At 51.2% G+C, this 17,556-nt stretch overlaps 1 protein-coding gene across 5 annotated transcripts in view; it reads right to left on the bottom strand.

The window, feature by feature from the left end:
- Positions 1 to 13,316, bottom strand: part of DVL3 (dishevelled segment polarity protein 3) — a 33,571-nt gene extending 20,255 nt beyond the window's left edge. For 2 of the 5 annotated variants that reach the window (XM_072867803.1, XM_072867805.1), the window contains exon 1: positions 13,065 to 13,313. In XM_072867803.1, the coding sequence (XP_072723904.1) occupies positions 13,065 to 13,231 (167 nt within the window). In that variant the 5' untranslated portion in view covers positions 13,232 to 13,313. Of the gene's footprint in view, positions 1 to 13,064 lie in introns of all 5 variants that reach the window. The other 3 variants (XM_072867801.1, XM_072867802.1, XM_072867806.1) reach the window with 3 other exon arrangements.
- Between the last annotated feature and the right edge of the window lie 4,240 nt (positions 13,317 to 17,556).

The raw sequence follows: 17,556 nt of genomic DNA, 5'->3' as shown, positions 1-17,556 counted from the left end.
GGACTTCCACACCTGGGGAAGCAGGGAGCTGCCACGGAGCAGTCTGCTCGCCAGCACCCCCTTGTCCCGGGCTGCCAGCACAGCAGCCCTGCCCAGCACAGCAGCCCTGCCCAGCACCAGCCCTCTGCTCTTGGAGCACCTTTCTGCTGGCCAGCAACCCCCAGAGCAGGTCTGGGAAGGCACAGACCAAGGCAGATGTCTGTGGGGAGAAGGAGTGAGGATTGCTTCCCCCATCACTTTAACAATTAATTTGTATTTAATGACAGATCTCCACCAGGAGATGACAAAGCAGCCTCCACACATGTCCTGCCCTCAAGACACTGACCAGCTCACATTACTCTCTCCTGGCACAAACAAATTTGCAAGAGTCTCCCAAGGAAACCAGCCCAACCTCCTACCTAGTGGGAAGGGGCCTTGAAGGATAACAGGCTCTAGATGACTGCACCTACTCTTCACATCCGGCTGGGCTACCATCAGCAACATCTCTGCTAACTGGGTCTATAAGACATACAGAGAACTCCTATAAAACCAACAGGGAGTTAATAAAGCTCAAAACTAAGTTCCACCACAAAACATTTGCTGAAGACAATGAGAAGAACTCACGCAAAGAAGAACCTTTCAGATCCACAACAGCTGCATGGTGGCAAAGAAAGAACTTTGTCCCCGATCCCAGGCTATTGCAGCACTCTAAAAAAAGGGCAAACAGTGATACTACGTCCCTCTGGTCCTAAAAGGCAGGAGACAGCAGACATCAAGAGGGGTCTGAATGCTCAAAAGAACCATTTCTGGCCATCGCTAGGACAGGGACGTGTGTTCTTTTTCTTCCTCACCTTTGGGCCCTGGATAATTTTTGGCGCAACCTAAACTATTCCCTTCACTCTCAGGAAATTGCCAGCAAGCCAGGAAGAACTTGGAGAAAACCAATGGTTTAAATGATCAGCTCCTACATAGGTCTACTAGTAGACAAAACCAATCAAAGGTAGAGGAAGGCTAGCTGTTTCACCTGGTCTCCCGCTTTTGATGGTGTCAGTGCAGGGGATGGTACAAGAAATTCCCTGTACAGAGAGACAGCAAATAGAGCACATTTTAGTAGCCTTTTATATACTTAATTCATTTCAGCTAATACCAGTCATCTTCACCAAACTCCTTTCAAGACACAGGGCCAAGCCCTTGAACAATACAACGAGCAATCTCCTACCAAGCATCCTTTACCAGGCCAACCAAGCTTGCCCTCCAGCCATCACCCAGCAACAAGCAAATACTGTTTAACTGCTGGAAGAAAAAGACAAGAAAGATGCTCCAGTCCTAACCAAACCAAGCATGTGCTGGTACAACAACTCACTCAACTAGAGGTCCAGAAAGCAGATGAGAGCCATAAAGCAGGAGCCAATCAATTAGTGTAAATTAAAAGGAATCTGATTAGCCAAGAAGCAGGGAAAGCGTGAGCTGTCTCCACCGTGCTGCTGGTTTACTATCAGCAACAAAAATACTCATTTCTTTTTCCTTCCTTTATGAAAGCCCTGGCCCACAGGACTCCTCCTGGCACCTGATGGATGTTCCACTGGACAAAGCAATATCTAGGCAGTCAGGAGGCCATCACCTGCCTAGGACTCCTCCAAAGGAGTGTCAGAGATTTACTGAAACAGGGCACAGGCCATAGTCTCGATCTGGAAGGAAAGCGTTTTCTGCATGCAGCCAGGCTTTTCTGTTTCAGCAGCCCAGCTATAAGCGATGACTGGCATTAGTCCGTAGTCTGCGTGAGGTGCCATGTACAGAACTCAGTCCAGATCCTGCTGGGACTCGCCTCTACACCAGGGATCAGCAGCCTTTTCAACAAGAGGGTAAGTTTCCCCACAATTTAGAAGAGGACAGTGCTTTGGATTACTACAGCAACATACCCCACCAACTCAGACCTGCTGCTTTTCTTTGACACTGTGAACTCCCAGACCTGACCCTGTTGCATACCATTCAAAACCTTCCCACCTGCCATCTCTGACAACTGCACCGAAGGCTGGATAACAGTCAGTGACCTCCAGAAGTCACCATCACATGTAACGTGAAATGTTCCTCTTGTGGAGGGTCTCAAAACCACAGCTGCCAACTCCCAGGTCCTTCAAGGATGGAGAAGTGCAGTGGAAGGCAGCACAATTTGTCTGCAGTCTGTAAATATCCCATGAGCTCGGTAACTGTGTTGAACTGGTCACTCTACACATTAAATATTCCCAACGGCAGCCCAGAAAGACTCGTCACACGTTATCACTGCAATAGGGCCATTTCCCGTGTCTGTGGATCTGCTGATAAGTCAAGTTACAAGACAACCCTGATTTTGAGCTTCCTAATTATCTGTGATACTGACATCAAATTCCCATAAAGCATCTCTCCTTTAGTCACACCTAAAGTCACCACAAACACTTTGTGCCACCACCATGTGTTGACTGACCAGGAGCTCACCTGGTCCCTGGAGATGACATGGCCACAGTCCCCACCTCAAGTCTACACATCTCACTACACAGGGCAGCATGTGTGCCATGCAGCTTCCTATTACCAGAGCACAGGTACCAACTGCACCAAACGTAATGTCGTATGAAGGCACCAAAAGATTTTTTAAGTGTCCCCCACGCTGGCAATATTAAAACAAAAACCCCCACAAAATTAAAAAAAAAAAAAAAAGAGACTGCTGCAGTAGGCTCCTGTGTTTCTGCGTGGGGGATTCAGAAGCACAGACACGTGCTGCGCAAGTCTGACCCAGCTCAGACACATCAGACTCAACGTGCACACCCTGTATAGATGTTACATACCTCTACAGCAAGTCGGAGCGGTCCTGAGGAAACCCAGACAGAGCGTACCCTAAGCTGAAGCAGATGTTGCCACCCCAGAACTCCTCTGCTGCTTCCAGGATGTCTGGGCAGAGAATAACCTTAAGAGTTTTCCCAAACTAACCCACCTTTTGGCCACAGCTGAAATGAAACATTTTCACTCTGGCAGGAAAATCCATCTCACAGGAGGCCCTTCAGGACCTAAAGGTGCATTTACCAGCTCCGGGTCTAAGACAACTGGGAGGTCTGCCATAAGGGACTCAGCTGTGCAGCTAGATCCATGAAAATCCAGCCTTCTCAGGGCTACAAAAGCCAGTAAGAAAAAAATTCAAATGAACACAGTGCAATGGGAAGACTTCCTGCACTAAGCCCCTATATGGGCTTCCAGTATAGCACAGCCTCAGCTGGGCCCACAGGCAAGTCTCTCTGCAAATGGCACTAAAATACTGGTTGAGCTAGGCAGGGCTGAATGAACTGGGACAGCTCGTTAGCCATATGCAAACAGAAGTATGGAGTTTGCATATCCATCACAGCTTCTGAAAAAAGCGTCAATTTGAGAAGCTGCTGCGCCCTGGGGCCAACCCAGCTCACAGCCATCAGCACAGCAGCAGCCTCCTCCCTGCCCCTGCCCTGCTGATGACAAAGGCCACAAAGCCAGGTTTGTCACCACGCATCTGACGCTGCTCTGGTTGTCAACAATGGTGCCATGGCACAGTGCAGCGTACAGGGGACAACCTATTTGCTTTGCAGATGGTGAGACACAAAAGGACCATGAATCTCAAGCAGGTCAGAGTAGGTTAGAGCAATGCTGAGGGAAAAAGTTGAAGCCCAGCGAGTGGGCAGGCTAACATGCTAGCACCAGCTTCCCTGCTACGATAATCCATGCAGAGGCAGAGCTCCCAAAACACAGACCCCTCTGGCAGACCCCCAGTGTCCTCAGAACCAGCCTGTACATGGCAGGAGCTGCCAGCCACCAGAAAACAAGGAGAAGCCCATAGCCTCTGTTACCCAGACCCTGAATTCCCAGCCTATCACAGAGACAGCTGCCAGCAATCAGAGGGGCCACGTAGCAAATAAATTCCTCTCCAAACCCTAGGGGCAGGTCAAAAACCAGCAGAAGAAAGACCTTCCCACACAGCGGCCGGTGCCAGCTCTCCCAGAAACGGATCTCTGCTCCAAGTCATGCGAGGAAGCCTTCCCCCTTCAGCTCACATCTTCAGCCAGGACCAGAAGGACAGAATCCCACTGCAGCAATTCAGTCACCGCTCACTGTGTCTTTTCCTCCAGTTCTCTCAAGATAGCAAATTCTAGCCAACAAGACACACGGACAGATGCCCCAGTGAGGGGATAACCAACAGAGAGGACTTAGTGGAGCAGGGTACCCAAATGCTGCTTCTGCTGCCTTCAATAGCTAGCTGTGACTGGAAAAACAATGCCTCTGGCACATCTCCTTTAATAAATAACTGATACAACCACCACAACGGTCCCAACCCTCCACTGTGATACAGGATTACACAGCACAGGAAGGTCAGTACCAGGCATCTCTGCCTGTCAAAGCCTCCAGAGAATTCCAGCCCATTCCTGGACAGGCTCAATATTAGTGCTACAGCAGTAACAACACAGCGATGGAAACAAGTGAAACCAAGAGCTTCAGAGCAGGGGCTCAGGGAGATACTAATACTTCAGCTCTGCAAGCTAACGCAGTCCTTGGAGACAGTGCTATTCACAGCCCAAGAGCTCACATACTCTCCTAAGGCCACCATGGCATTACATAGATAAGCACACAAAGCAGACAAAGTCAGAGAGATTAGACTAATTCCCAGATTTGTACCTTACTTCAACGCCTTCCAAAAACCCTCCACAAAAGGATTTGGTCCAAAAACTTCCACTGGCAGGATTAAGTTTTACTTAATTTGCCAGCTGCTGCCTAACAAGCCAGCGCCACCGGGACAAACAGTAACAAAGCCACGTGGTGCCACATCCCCCTTCTGGAAAACCAGCATCCATCCAGCACAGGTCAGAAGGGCAGGCTCCGAATAACAAACAAGGGATGGAGAGAGGAGGAAATCAATAGGAAACACCAAAAACACACAGCCCTGACTGCTGCCTCATCAGATGTGCAGCACGATGCAAAGCTGGTGCGACAACATGAAGGCAATTTCCTGCAGGCGCAGTCTCTGCTGTGTTCTGCAAGCCCAGCTCTCCTTCATGGGCTTTTACACAGATGAAATATTCTAAACCACAACATTGTTAAATCTATTTGGATGCAGTCAAGGGTGGAGGAGTAGCACTTCATTACAGCAGATACCCTCAGCTCAGAACAGTTCAGCAACTGCTGCGCAGACATGCAAGAGGCTTCCCACCACTTTAAGTACCATGAGCTCAAAAAGGACTTGAAGAATTTTAACTATGCTCCCTACACCTCTACATACACAGCCTTCAAATGTAGATGGAGGGCCTGATGCCCACCCTGAGAGAGGACTGAAGCCAAACACATCCAAACACATCTGTGCAGCAGAAAAGCTGCGGGGAAAACCAGATTTTCTTTGCTTATACTCACAGCACCCTTCTTCCCTGAGCATCCCCAAATGCATGGTGGTAGATAACTACCTCCACCTTCAAGAGTTCAGGCCACAAGGCTGCAGACCCAGATCTCTCTGCCTGCTGGGAGACCAGGTGGGGAAGTCACAGGTGAAAGAGGCCAGGAGCATGCTGGAGAAGAAGGACTTACTGAAGGCTCAGTGCTCTGAGCACATGGGCCTTGGGCTCATGGGCCATCTGCCTCCATCCCTACAAGCCAGCACCTTCCTTCTCAGAGAACCATTACGAAATGCTGCCTCCCCAGCTGCCCGTCCTGCTCTCACCATAGACGCGTAGGAAGGAACATCACTCCTTACACCACCACCCAGATCATCCAGTACCCACTCTGCAGTTGAGCCAAGGTCTGGGATTTGGGAACAGCCAAGTTCTCGATAAAGTTCTCAAAAGTTGTATTTCAGCAGGAACCAGAAGACTGAGCAGTGGGGTCACCACTATCATCCCATAACAATGACAACGCTCAGGTCATGACCCAGATTATGGTGGTTTATGAGCCATTTTTAACGGTGTTTGGCCTTGACCTTGGAGACTGAACCATGCTGGAGCACAGCTGCACCACAGTCAGGGCACACAGATTTACTTCATGGCAATTTCTGAGATGTTGAGGTAGGTTTTTGCTCTGTGCAGGAATCTGGAGGACCAGAGTCCTCCAGATGATTTCAAAACACAGAACTGCATCAAAACAGCTGCATTCTCATGGACGGGCAAAGGTTTCTTGACCTTTCTTTCTCTTTTTTTCAGAGATGACAAGAGAGGCTTAAAATTAAGAAACATTCCCATCAAAAACATAATTGAAAACAATACCTCTCCAAGAAAAATGCTGGCTTCAACATAACACCATATTTTGGGAGAAAATACATTCAGTCAAAAAAAAATTCTGACCAGCTCTAGCTGCAAACAAGTTCAATAGCTGTTGTAAAGCTTCATTGTTTGCATAGTACAGACAAGGCCTTAGGGAAATTGGTCTGCAGCCCAATTTGGCTAACTTGGCTTTCCGAACACCACCCCTGGGCAAAGAAACCAGGCTATGATTGCCATCCAATGTGGCCTTTGGAGCACAGCTTCAACCACAACAGACAAAGTCGGACACCTACGGAGTCAGTAATAGCTGGGTCTGAACAGCAGGACACACACTGCCAGGCACAGACAATACAACCCAGGGAAGGAGCGAATACCATCAACTAACCCTCTCCATCTGCACCCCAGCCCTGGCACTGCTGCAGCCCCCCACCACCACCGCCACGACACTTGGAAACAGCCTCCAGCAGCAGCTACAGCCAGGATGAGCTCCAGTGTCGATGGGCCACCCCCCAGCACGGGCAGCATTACAGGAACTTCCCACCACAAGCACAGACAGCGGTTAGCAGCTCTCTGCCAAATCCTCAGCAGCCCAGGAGACAGAGGCACAGGCTGCAGTAACCTATATGCAAAATGTCCAAAAAATAACCTCCGGTGGACCCTAGCTAACTGGGGCAGCACATCTCACGTGAGCAGACAGGGAACCACACATTCTCCAGAGCGGGGAGCACAAGAGATGGGGTGCTGTAGCCTCTCACATGGCTAAGTGCTGCCCTCTGCACAGAAAGGGCAGGGACTGGCCAGAAGATGATGAAAAGTGATGGCCACCTCGCAGCCAGGCCAATGCTGTCACTCCGACAGAAGCACCACAAAGGACATGAGCATGCAAGGGAGTCGCACGCAGTTTTGCAGGCCCTTTTGCTCACAGACCTCTTGCCAGCCTCTCCCTGCATGAAATCCATGCTGACATGGAAGCACTCTCCACCAGGGGCACGGGACAGGCAAAGGTCTTCTGCAGACAGCAGAGTTTCCAATTCAAAATTTAAAAAATAAAGTTCCAAAAATCAAAATAAATAACTCCCCCAACTCACGCTACAAAGAGCTGGCAGGAAAGGCAGGGGGACCATGCCAGCGGCTCACCACTGCTTGGGGACTGACACTGCTTATTAAGTTTAGGATCCCTTCCCCGGCTCCAAACACTTCCAGCCAGAAGGACAGTCACTGCTGGCATCAATTTCAGAAAGACCCTGCAATAAAAATAAATCACTCAGCCTTTCAGTGAGCGTCAACGCGTTTCCCCATGCACATGTGCAGGAGATGAGGTCGCCAAATACCAACAGCATCTGACCCCTGCACTGGGAATTCCAGCAGCGCCCGCTTTGTTCTGCCTCCAGAATGTTGCCCTAATCACTGCCTCGTACCCGGCTTTGGAGAGCAGGTGATAATTAAGCAGGTCTGGATTAGATACCAGGCTAGTGATTAGTTGGATACCAATTTTCACTTGACAGCTGAGACCTAGGAATCACTCACCACAGCTCTGAAGTTAAAATTGGAATCGAGACCTGCAAGAGGGAGAAACCAGCAGTGGTGGGAGCAGCAGCACCATCCCACCACTGTACCTCGAATCACTGGTGTCCTCCTAGCAATGCAGAACAAGTAGGTGAGATGGGGAGGGAGGGATGATCCCCTTGCAGAAGAAGCAGACCTTTCTGCTCTCCAGCCTGAAAGAGGAGAGGTGGCCGAGTGAAGTGGAGGTAAGCAAAATGATCACCCAAGTGCTTTCTCCAAACGCAGAAGAAATTCAAACTTTCAGGCACTCCAGAATTTATGGGAAGACGAGATGGAGCTTCAGGCCAGGTGCTAAGGACTTACCTGGATGCACAAATTGTACTCGTGAAACTGCTTTGAAAAGTTTAAATTAAACTTTAGCATGCCCCTGTGGTAACACCTTTCGACTGATAGAAAATGAGCAGCATCAATTACAAGCAAAAAATGAGTCAAAAGAAACCACATTTCAATTGATATAAGAATATCCTCAGAGTTGTACCAGTCACCCGGCCAGATGAAAAGTCAAACCTGTAGCTCAGCTGGGGCAAACGTGCACACAACCTGGCTGATGAGAAGATCCATGCTGCCCAGAGACAGGTAAATTTCTCACAATGGACTTGGGCAGGAGGCAACACTTTACACATCACTGAAGCCCACGTCCCACCAAACTACAAACTACCACAGACCATCAGCATGGTTGTTCCCTTCCCAACTGCACAGGTCCCCAGTAGAATTTACAGTACTGTTCTTGCAGCACCTCTATGGAACTGAGAGCTCTGTCATGCTAAGATCCACACAAGAAGCTCACGGTATCAAGTGGACAAGACAAGGCACAGGAGCACTGTTAGAATGTCCATTTTACAGATGAGGAACAAAAAAGACAGAAATTAAAAAGCCTGTTCAAAACCCCATGAAAAACCCGTGGGTAGCTTGATGGAGAATATGGATCTCACAAGCAGTCATAACAGTGCACTGATCTAAGGCTCTCTCCTGATGACCAGCACACAGATCTTACCTATAAAATGTTCAATAAAAAGACTCAAGCTGTAGAAAAAAAAAACCCTTCCTCCTCTAATGGGGCAAGGTTAGCAGGCTAAGGGTAGCTCCACACTTCACAGCGAGGCACATCCACACAAAGTATCTCAAGTCCAAAGAGAGTATACCGCATCTATGCACTGCCATACTTCCATCAGCCTGCTTAGCTCCTCCACGTCTCTAGTTCTGGGATTAGCAATACACAAAGCCAACAAGGGCACAAATATCTGCAACCTGTTTCACTGCTCCGCACCACTGGGCTCAGGCTGGATTCTCTATTTGCGGCTGTAGCCCACTACATGCTTGGTAGACCAGGCGACAAAACCCTGAAGCCTTCCTGCTGCTCACAGCTCCTCTCCCCAGGATCTGGTGCATGAAATCTTCTCATTTCTCCTCCTTCCCACCTAGAGGTGACACCATTCTGGGGTCTTCTTAATTTGGGGCTGAGCAATTTGACTAGGATTAGCTCCTGGCATAGCCCGACAACTCCACAGCGACCCAGGAGAGCCTCAGTTCATATTTCCAAGGAGATGTAAACACTGAAGCTGCTCCATCACCGCCCTGATTCTCAGAGCAAACAAATATTAACAAGATAAACAAAAGAATGAAAAATCCCACACACCAAGACTGCGGCTGTAATACTGCCTTGGGGATGGGGTGAGCTGAAGGGAATGCCAGGCTGGAGATCCACAGCCTGGAAAGAGGAGGAAGAGGGAGAAACAGATTCAATCTGGGCAACAGAGGTGAGAGGAAACGTTGGACCACATCTTGCTCCAGTTGACCCTGGAAGGTGAGATGCTTCCACTCCCAACAAGAGATGAGGGAAGAACTTAGTCTTATACCACAGGGATCCTGCAAAAGGACCAATCGCTGACGAAAAGCACGAGCCATCAGATCTGCAGGTCTCCTCCTCGTTGATCAGCTGCCATAAGGCCATCCACTGTTAATGGCTCGTCTCTTTCATGAAGGGGCTTTACCCTGGGTACTACTTCTGGACACTGCCCAACTGACAAAAACCAGCCCATCTCAGAAACTATCAGCACAAGCCAGGCCATCCCCCATACCGGGCAGAGGGCATCTTGAGGGAAGGGGCCGAGAGGGATACACGTGTGGGAGTGCAATGCCCTTCCTCGGCACAAAGCTTCTGAATACAGCCATCGTTAATCTCCTCCTGGTTTTCACTAATTGCCCGTGCATTTACAGTCAAGCAGCTGAGGTGCCTCCTGCCCTTCCGTTCCTGTCTCTCCCTGCAGATCAATGTCTTGCTCTCTCCTGGACACCAATTACCAGGGATCACAAAATATTTCGATTGGACTCGATGATCTTAAAGGTCTTTTCCAACCTAAATGATTCTACGATTATATGATTCTATTTTGAGTGGTGCCTGGGACTCCAGGGCTTCTCAGAGACAAGGCTGCAGCTGGACTGCTCTGGCTGTTCTCCCTTGTGCTCCAGCCAACCACCAGCACGTTCTTCAGCTCTCTGAAAAGGAGCAGACAGCTTTCCTGATGGGGCATCCATGGTGGCACCACGAGAGGCTTTCTCCCCTCTGTTCCACGTAAGGCCTTGCCATGTGCTGCTCCAACTGCGCAACTCATCATGCAGGACTTTGCCAAGGAACAGGCTGCCCACACGCAGCCTCCGACCCCTCTCAGCTGCACCTTCCCTTCCAGAGAGGTTCAGTCTTCCCAGAAGAATTAGTTGAATTGGTCCCAACAAAAATCTCATCCCATGCATTTCTGACGCAACTAAACTCGCTGCGTCTTCCTGAGTGATTCTCCCCTCTCCCTGCTAGCATCCACAACAACTCCCTGTGCTGCTTTATCGTTGCATTTCATTAATCTACCATCTGCCTCCTCTTGTGGAGCCTTAAAGAAACAGAGGAGGATGAAAAGGCACAGCACAGAACTTTGCTGCCACCAGACCCCTCTTCCCAACGCGAGACGCTGCTATTTATTACTAAACTTTGTTTATAGTTATGCAGACACTCTCCCACCCACATGGCAATGCTTCATTCAAGAGAAGTTTGAATTCACTTCAAGAACAACATTTCAAAGGATCCCAAAGCATTTGTTTACAAACAGCATGCATGGAGAATTCGCTTCTCCCACCAATGAACACGGTCCCCTCTGAGATGGGGAGAGGCAGCTGTTTCGTAGCACCCAACACTACTCAACAGCTGAGGGACAGGAAACGATCCGCAGACAACTGATATTGCTGAGGAAATTTATGGAAAATGAGGGCTGGAGACTTCTATTTGCTTGGGGAGAACGGGGAAGCTTCTGAGCACTCAAGCTCTCCACTGGGTCAGGAGGAATTTAGGAAGGCAAAGCGTCCCAGACTGTGGTCAAAGGAGTGACTCCAAATTTCAAGCCTCATGTGAAAGCTGGCACCTCCCAAGCTAACGGGAACCTGGGCACTGGGATAATTTGGCTGCAGAGGGGAGAGCACCCCCTGCCGAGGCAGCCACACCGATCCCCATCCAAGCCCCGAACAGGCCCAGCCCTGTTCAACGTAGGGTATGAGCCAAGATCACAGCCTAGGGAGGTATTTGGCGCAATAAGACGACACTAGGAAGACTATAAAACTGAAGGCTTTTTGCAGTCCCAGCCTCCATACATAAGACCTACTGTAAACACTAAATCTTGAGAGGGGGGAAAAAATCCAGAGGAAGGAGGATCATGCAACTCTTTCAAATACCAAAGTGCTAGGAATGGTAAAGGGTCACACGTTGTGGGAGCCAAGAGAAGCTACGTTCCCAGGATGGAAACAGAGGTCCTCAAAAAGGCTAGAGGAGAGTCAGACGTAGGAAGACTGGACAAAACACAGCGGGAACAAAGGGTCTTATAGACAGTTGGCTTCACGTGGTACTTGTTCCCCAGAACAGTCGCCAACTTTATGAAGGTAGGAGACAGCAGGGGCTCCCCAGAAGATTAGTCAGTACAATCATCCAAACAAGGGACAGAATAGACCTCCTCACCTCCAAACAGCCACACACGATGGAAGGAACCAAAGGGTATCACAAAAGAAGTGATGAAAATACTGGTGTTGGAAGAGAGCTGGCCCGCAGGAGATAGGATGCGAGGCAGGGCTGCACCCCTCTTCTATACAGACCCGTCGCAGAGATTGAGCACCAGACATCTTACACTGGGGATGGGACATGTACGTGGATACAGTAGGTCTTGTACACGCTCCTTGCTCAGAGATGGGCAGCACATGGAGAGCTCTCACTCCTCCTCCATGGAGGCAGGGAAGGAGAAAGCTGGTCCCCTTTACCCATTGACGAGATGCGGAGGACAAAGCTGCCAAAATGGATGGCCCTCCCCAAAATGGATGGTAGGAGAGCAAAACTGTCCCCAAATCCAATCCCTGGGAAGGGCTGATGGAGGGGGCACTGGCCCCGCACACTCTTGGCGGAGGGAACAAGGGGCACCCTCCCCAGGCAGGCGCAGTGGGAGATGTCCAGGCCCTTTAGATGGGGAATGACAAACCCAAGAAGGATACACGGGGAGATGCCACCCCTATACACCCCCCAAGGTGGGCTGCACTGGGAGATACCCTTTCAGGCAAGGTGCTGCCAAAACATCGTGAGAACAAGGAGGGGGTGATCCTCAGATGGGACGATGGACTCCTCTGGTTTGCCTCGGGCGGACATAGGGGTGCCACCCTAGAAAAGGTGCACGGAGGATACCACCAGCTCCCCCACAGAGGAATTAGCGGAGGGCAGCTTCCCCCAGAGCTAACAGGGGAAGGGGAGGATGGGGGGCTGTCCCCAGAGGCAGCACACAGGGACCACCAGCCCCAGAGAACGTGTGTGGTGGGTATCTCCACCAGCCCTCCCCAAGTGAGGTAACTGGGGGTGCATGTGCCCCCGGATGGGGTGTACGAGGGTCCCCCCCGAGACAGAACACAAGGGGGGGGCCATCCCCGCCCCCAAGGCAAGGCAATGGGGATGGAGGATGGATGTGGGTCCCCCTCCCCAGACCGGGAACGAGCGTGGCCGCCAGTCCCGAAAGGCACCACCCCACCCCCGGGGGTCCGGGCCCCGCTGCACCGGGGGGACCCTCCCCGGGCGGAGGGGGGGGGGCAGCCCCAGCCCCCAGCAGCGTGCGGGGCGGGTGTCCCCAGCCAGCCCCACGCAGCCCGCCCCCCACGCGGGGCCCCCCACAACTCCCCCAGGGAGGCCCAGGGGAGCCCGCCCCCCACGCGGGGACACGGGGGACTCCCCCCCCACGGCGGTCGGCGGCCCGGGCCCGGGTCCGCGCTCACCCGAAGTCGTCGTCCATGGACTTGAAGTAGAACTTGTAGTTGGGGCGGTTGAGGAGGCCCTTGAAGTCGCCGAGGGTGACGCGCTCGGCCGGGATCGGCAGCTTCACCAGGTACGGCGTCTCCTGCTCGTCCAGGTGGTAAATGATCTTCGTCTCGGCCGCCGCCATGGCGCCCCTGCCCGGCCGCCAGGCCTCCGCCTCCTCCGCCTCGCCTCCTCCGCCCCCGGCCCGGCGCGGCCCGCGACCCCCGGCCGCCGCCTCGGCCTCGGCCCCCGCCCGGCCCGGCCCCCGCCCGCGCCCCGGCCCGGCTGCGGCCTCCGCGCGCCCGGTCCCCCCGCGCCCCTTGTTCTCCGGGTCCCAGCGCCGCCCGGCTCCAGAGCGCAAGCTCGGGCTCCGGCGGCTCCTCCCCCGCCCGCCCGCCCTCCCGCCGCCCCGGCTCCGCCGGAACCGGAACCGGCGCCCCGCGGGGGCCGCGCCGCGGACCGAGCCCGAGCCCGAGCCCGAGCCGGCAGCCCGGGATGGACCGGGGCTCAACGGGCACCCCGTGAGGGGCACGGTCCAGCACACCCTCCACCCAGACCCTGCCGCTATCCAGGCCTGCACCCTGCCCCCAAGCTAGATCCCGCACTGATATGAGACCCCCGGCTGGAACTGACCCCCATCGGCCCCTGACCCCCACCCGCACCCATCCACCCCTCTCCCCAGGGCCATACATCCACCGCTGCTCCTGCTGCACCCCATCTGGGTGCATGCCCCCCCGGGACTGCCCCCCTCATCACCTCCCTGGCCCTGCACAGCCCCACCGCCTCTGGATGGGTGTGGATTTTTATTTTACATCCACGTCCCCTTATATACAGCCTAGTACTCGCCATGCACCCACATTCCCAGTGCTAGCTGGCATGTGCCCATATAGCCTTCCCAGGCTCCCTGCCCCCATTCAGTTTTCACCCCCTCTTACACCCACTGATGCTGCTTCACACACATGGTCATTCCCATGCCACACATGCTCCTGCGTCCTGCAACCTCCACTGCTTCTCATGTACACGTCCCAGGCCCCCCTTTCCATCTCTGCAGCCCTGGTCCTTTTTCACACACCTCCCAGCCTTCCCCACGCTCCTCACACAACTACATGCCCCTCGAGTACAGCTTACAGAACATGAGGCATATCCTGCTCTACCCTGTACTCCCATGTCCAGACCCTTCTGAACTCCCCATGCTCCGTCTCTGATGGCCATCCTACACAGGGACTCTGGTGCACAAGAGGAGCACAGTACCTCCCACCCCAGTTCCTCTCCAGCTGTGGCTTCTCTCCAAACCCCTTGTCGCCATCCAACAACCAACCCTGATACTCAGGCAGTGGACACCGCAGTGTCCCTTCAAGTTCCCCAGCCTCATTTCCTCACCAAGCAGACTCCCTCCTCCTTTCTTGGTGAGCATTCCCCCTTTCCTCTTCAACTGTGCACATATCGGCTCCAACAGCCCCTTGGCTCTGTGGTTTCTTCCCCATCCTGCCTCTCCTCGGACCCTATCACTCTCTTACCTACAGTCATCAGCACTGTGACCCCAGCCCCTAGGACTTGCCTCTGTGCTGCAGCAGTCTTGGGCTGGCTGGCTTCCCCTCTGGACACCTCGCCAGCACCCAAGGAGGGCCAAGGAACCGTCTCCATCAGCAGTTTCCTGGAGCTATGGCCAAGAGCAAAGCTGGGGTGGACGGAGCTTGGGGAACACCCACCACCAGAAAGGGCAAGAACCGCCTTGCACCGTCCTGGATTAGAAGGAACAGATGCAGAGGAAGAACCACACCGTGGGCCCGCACGGGGCATGAGACTAGATCACCAGCTCTCAGCGCCAGACTCACCTGCCGTAAGAAGAGGAGCCAGAGAGATCTTATAGGGAACAGAGCCAAGCTCCTCAGGCTGGCAGGCAGGCGTGAGCTAAATAGCCTCCTTATGCATGAGAGAGTCCTGTAGGCATTGCTAGCAATTATCTGGGCAGCACTGCTAGACTGGGTGAAGAATCTGACATTAAATTTAAAAAAAAAAAAAAAATCAAGGGAAGACCTCAGGTAAGCAGAAGTAAGAGGCGTGAGGCTCTCCCATGTTTCCACATCAGCTCTTGGAAGATTGTCACTTCCTCATGCTCGGAGCTCTGTCGTAAAAGCCGGTGTACCTGGAAAGAAGAATCCAGGTCAGGAATGGAAAAGTTTAGTTTAAGCTGCTTCTTATTGTGTTAACCCTGATAGAACTAATCTTAAAGTCTTTCTGCAACACCTCCCTGCCCCAAAAGCTGGGCCCGTGTGAAAGAATGATAGTCTTCCCCTGACAGGGCCACTCTCTTGCCCACCTCAGCACAGCTGTGGATACACCTTGGAGCCTGTATTGTACGCGTTAGACACCTTTGTTACCAAAAGGGCAATTTTCTGAAGTGCTGAGCTCCCAAGGGAGCACATGCAGCCCAGAGGAGGGGTGCCATGCACCCCCAGGGTGGTAGGAGACGAAATCTCATTGTTACAGTTGCCTCTTCTTTTAAAACAGGCCAAGTGATTGAATAGACTCAATCAATAGATTGATTTAACTGCTTGCAGAGGTCTTGTGAAGTATGACTCACTCTTAATGAATGGAGGTTAAGAACACAGAGCCAAATAAATTAGCAGTAGGGGATCGTGCTGAGCAGTCTAGGTCCACAACAAAGAGTTTCTGAACAGCCTGTTGGCTTCTGTCTACATTTAAAAATTGCAGCATTGATAGCATTACTTCTCCTTACAGAGTAAACAGGCTCCGGGCATTTTAGTGCATCTAGGAACAGCCCAAAGCAGAGGTGGATGTACTTGAGTTCCATCACTTACACCTTTAAGCAACACAAAACTATTATCTTTTCCTAAAAGGTGCACTATTGTTAACTGAAGTTATGGGTTTGATACAGGAAACCCAGGTGACATTAATTCATCCATCCATCCATGTCAGATGGGAAGTCAGACAAGTTGACCACTACAGCCTTAGAAAAAAAACCAAAAACTTACTGCTTACATTGCTCAAAAAGACGGATAGCAATGATTGCACAACCAAGGTTGCGCTCAAAGGCATTTCTAGTCTTCGAACCAAATGTAATCTTGATTGAAAGCAATAGAAAGCATCAAGCCCATCCTATACTTAAGCAATGCAATTAATGCTCCTTTAAAAAGCATACACTTACCTGCCCATAACGATGCTGCACCATGCCAGAACTCCACCTTGGAGAATATCAAGTGTCTACTTTGTCTCCTTTTTGCTACTCTATTCTCGGCACCTGTAAAACCACCCCACCACACACACCACCGAGGCCTGAAGGATAAGAATATTTGGCCATCAAGCAACATTCTCCCCTTGGATCTTAACACCTGGGTAAGAAAGCAGCTCACACCATGAAGAAGTTGGCTAGTATGGAGCAAAGGAGGAAGGAATGTGGAAAAAACAAAAGCGGAATTGTTACTTGGCACAAAGAATCATGAGCCTCTGGCAAAACCGAGCCATTTACAGAACTACACATTAAACCTATTTTTTAAGCCTTCTTTACATTGTAAAAGGAAAAAAATACTGAAGATGTCCAAGGAGATTTTAAAATTACCAAGTCTTACAGCTGGTTTGTAAATAGTTTTACTAAGAGCTCTGTAGTGGTCCTTCCCCCTCTGCCAGTTCTTACTCCCCAACATCAGGAGGGCATTATGCAGTACCTAACAGCCAACATTCCCACTAATTCTCATCATGGCAAAGGATAACAGGTTTCATAGGATTTAAGGTTCATCTTTGCAACATAATCCTGTACAAAACCAAACCTCGCCCATTTCAGGATTCTAAGGTGAGAAGTTTTCATAAACTGTTCTCTTCTTGTAAACAGTAAAGTCATGAGTTATCACTGAACATTTATACCAATTCAATGGTGTGCTGATTTCCTACCTGCCTATTACGTGCTTAAAATCTCTTGAGGAAGAAGTAGTGATGACTTATTTAGCTTACCCGTTAAGCCCTGCTCAGGCGTGTGCCACAACTGGAGACATACAAGTCAAAGTCAAACAAAGCAAACAAGCCAGTAACACCAGGATAGTTTTTATTTGCTCCCTGAATTAAATATTGGCAGATACAGAGAATTCAGATACCAACTACCTCCCCAACATTTACAAGACTGAGTTTGCAATGTCAGAAAACAAGCACATTTATGCACAATCCTGGCAACTGATAGTGTGAGTGCACAAGATCGCCCTGCCTGAACATCACTTTTTAAGAGGCAGTATCCCTGGTCTCCAGCATCCAACGCTGTCCCCTCACTGACAATTGTGGCACCACGGAACGGCCAAGTAAATATCCTGAGTGGGCAGCTCCAGTGCATTTTCCCCCCGCAACGGATTTATTCCATGCTCCTCCTGAAGGGGCAGAGGCAAGGTCAGCGCATCCAACAAATAACCCACCTATGAACACAAGTTGATTCTCGCTGTGCCTTTTTTGCTCTGTTCTTTGAGA

This window comes from Ciconia boyciana, chromosome 7 (genome assembly GCF_034638445.1).
Source record: "Ciconia boyciana chromosome 7, ASM3463844v1, whole genome shotgun sequence".
NCBI lineage: Eukaryota > Metazoa > Chordata > Aves > Ciconiiformes > Ciconiidae > Ciconia > Ciconia boyciana.
Note: the sequence above shows the minus strand (reverse complement) of the source record. Positions and strands in the feature narration are given on the sequence as shown.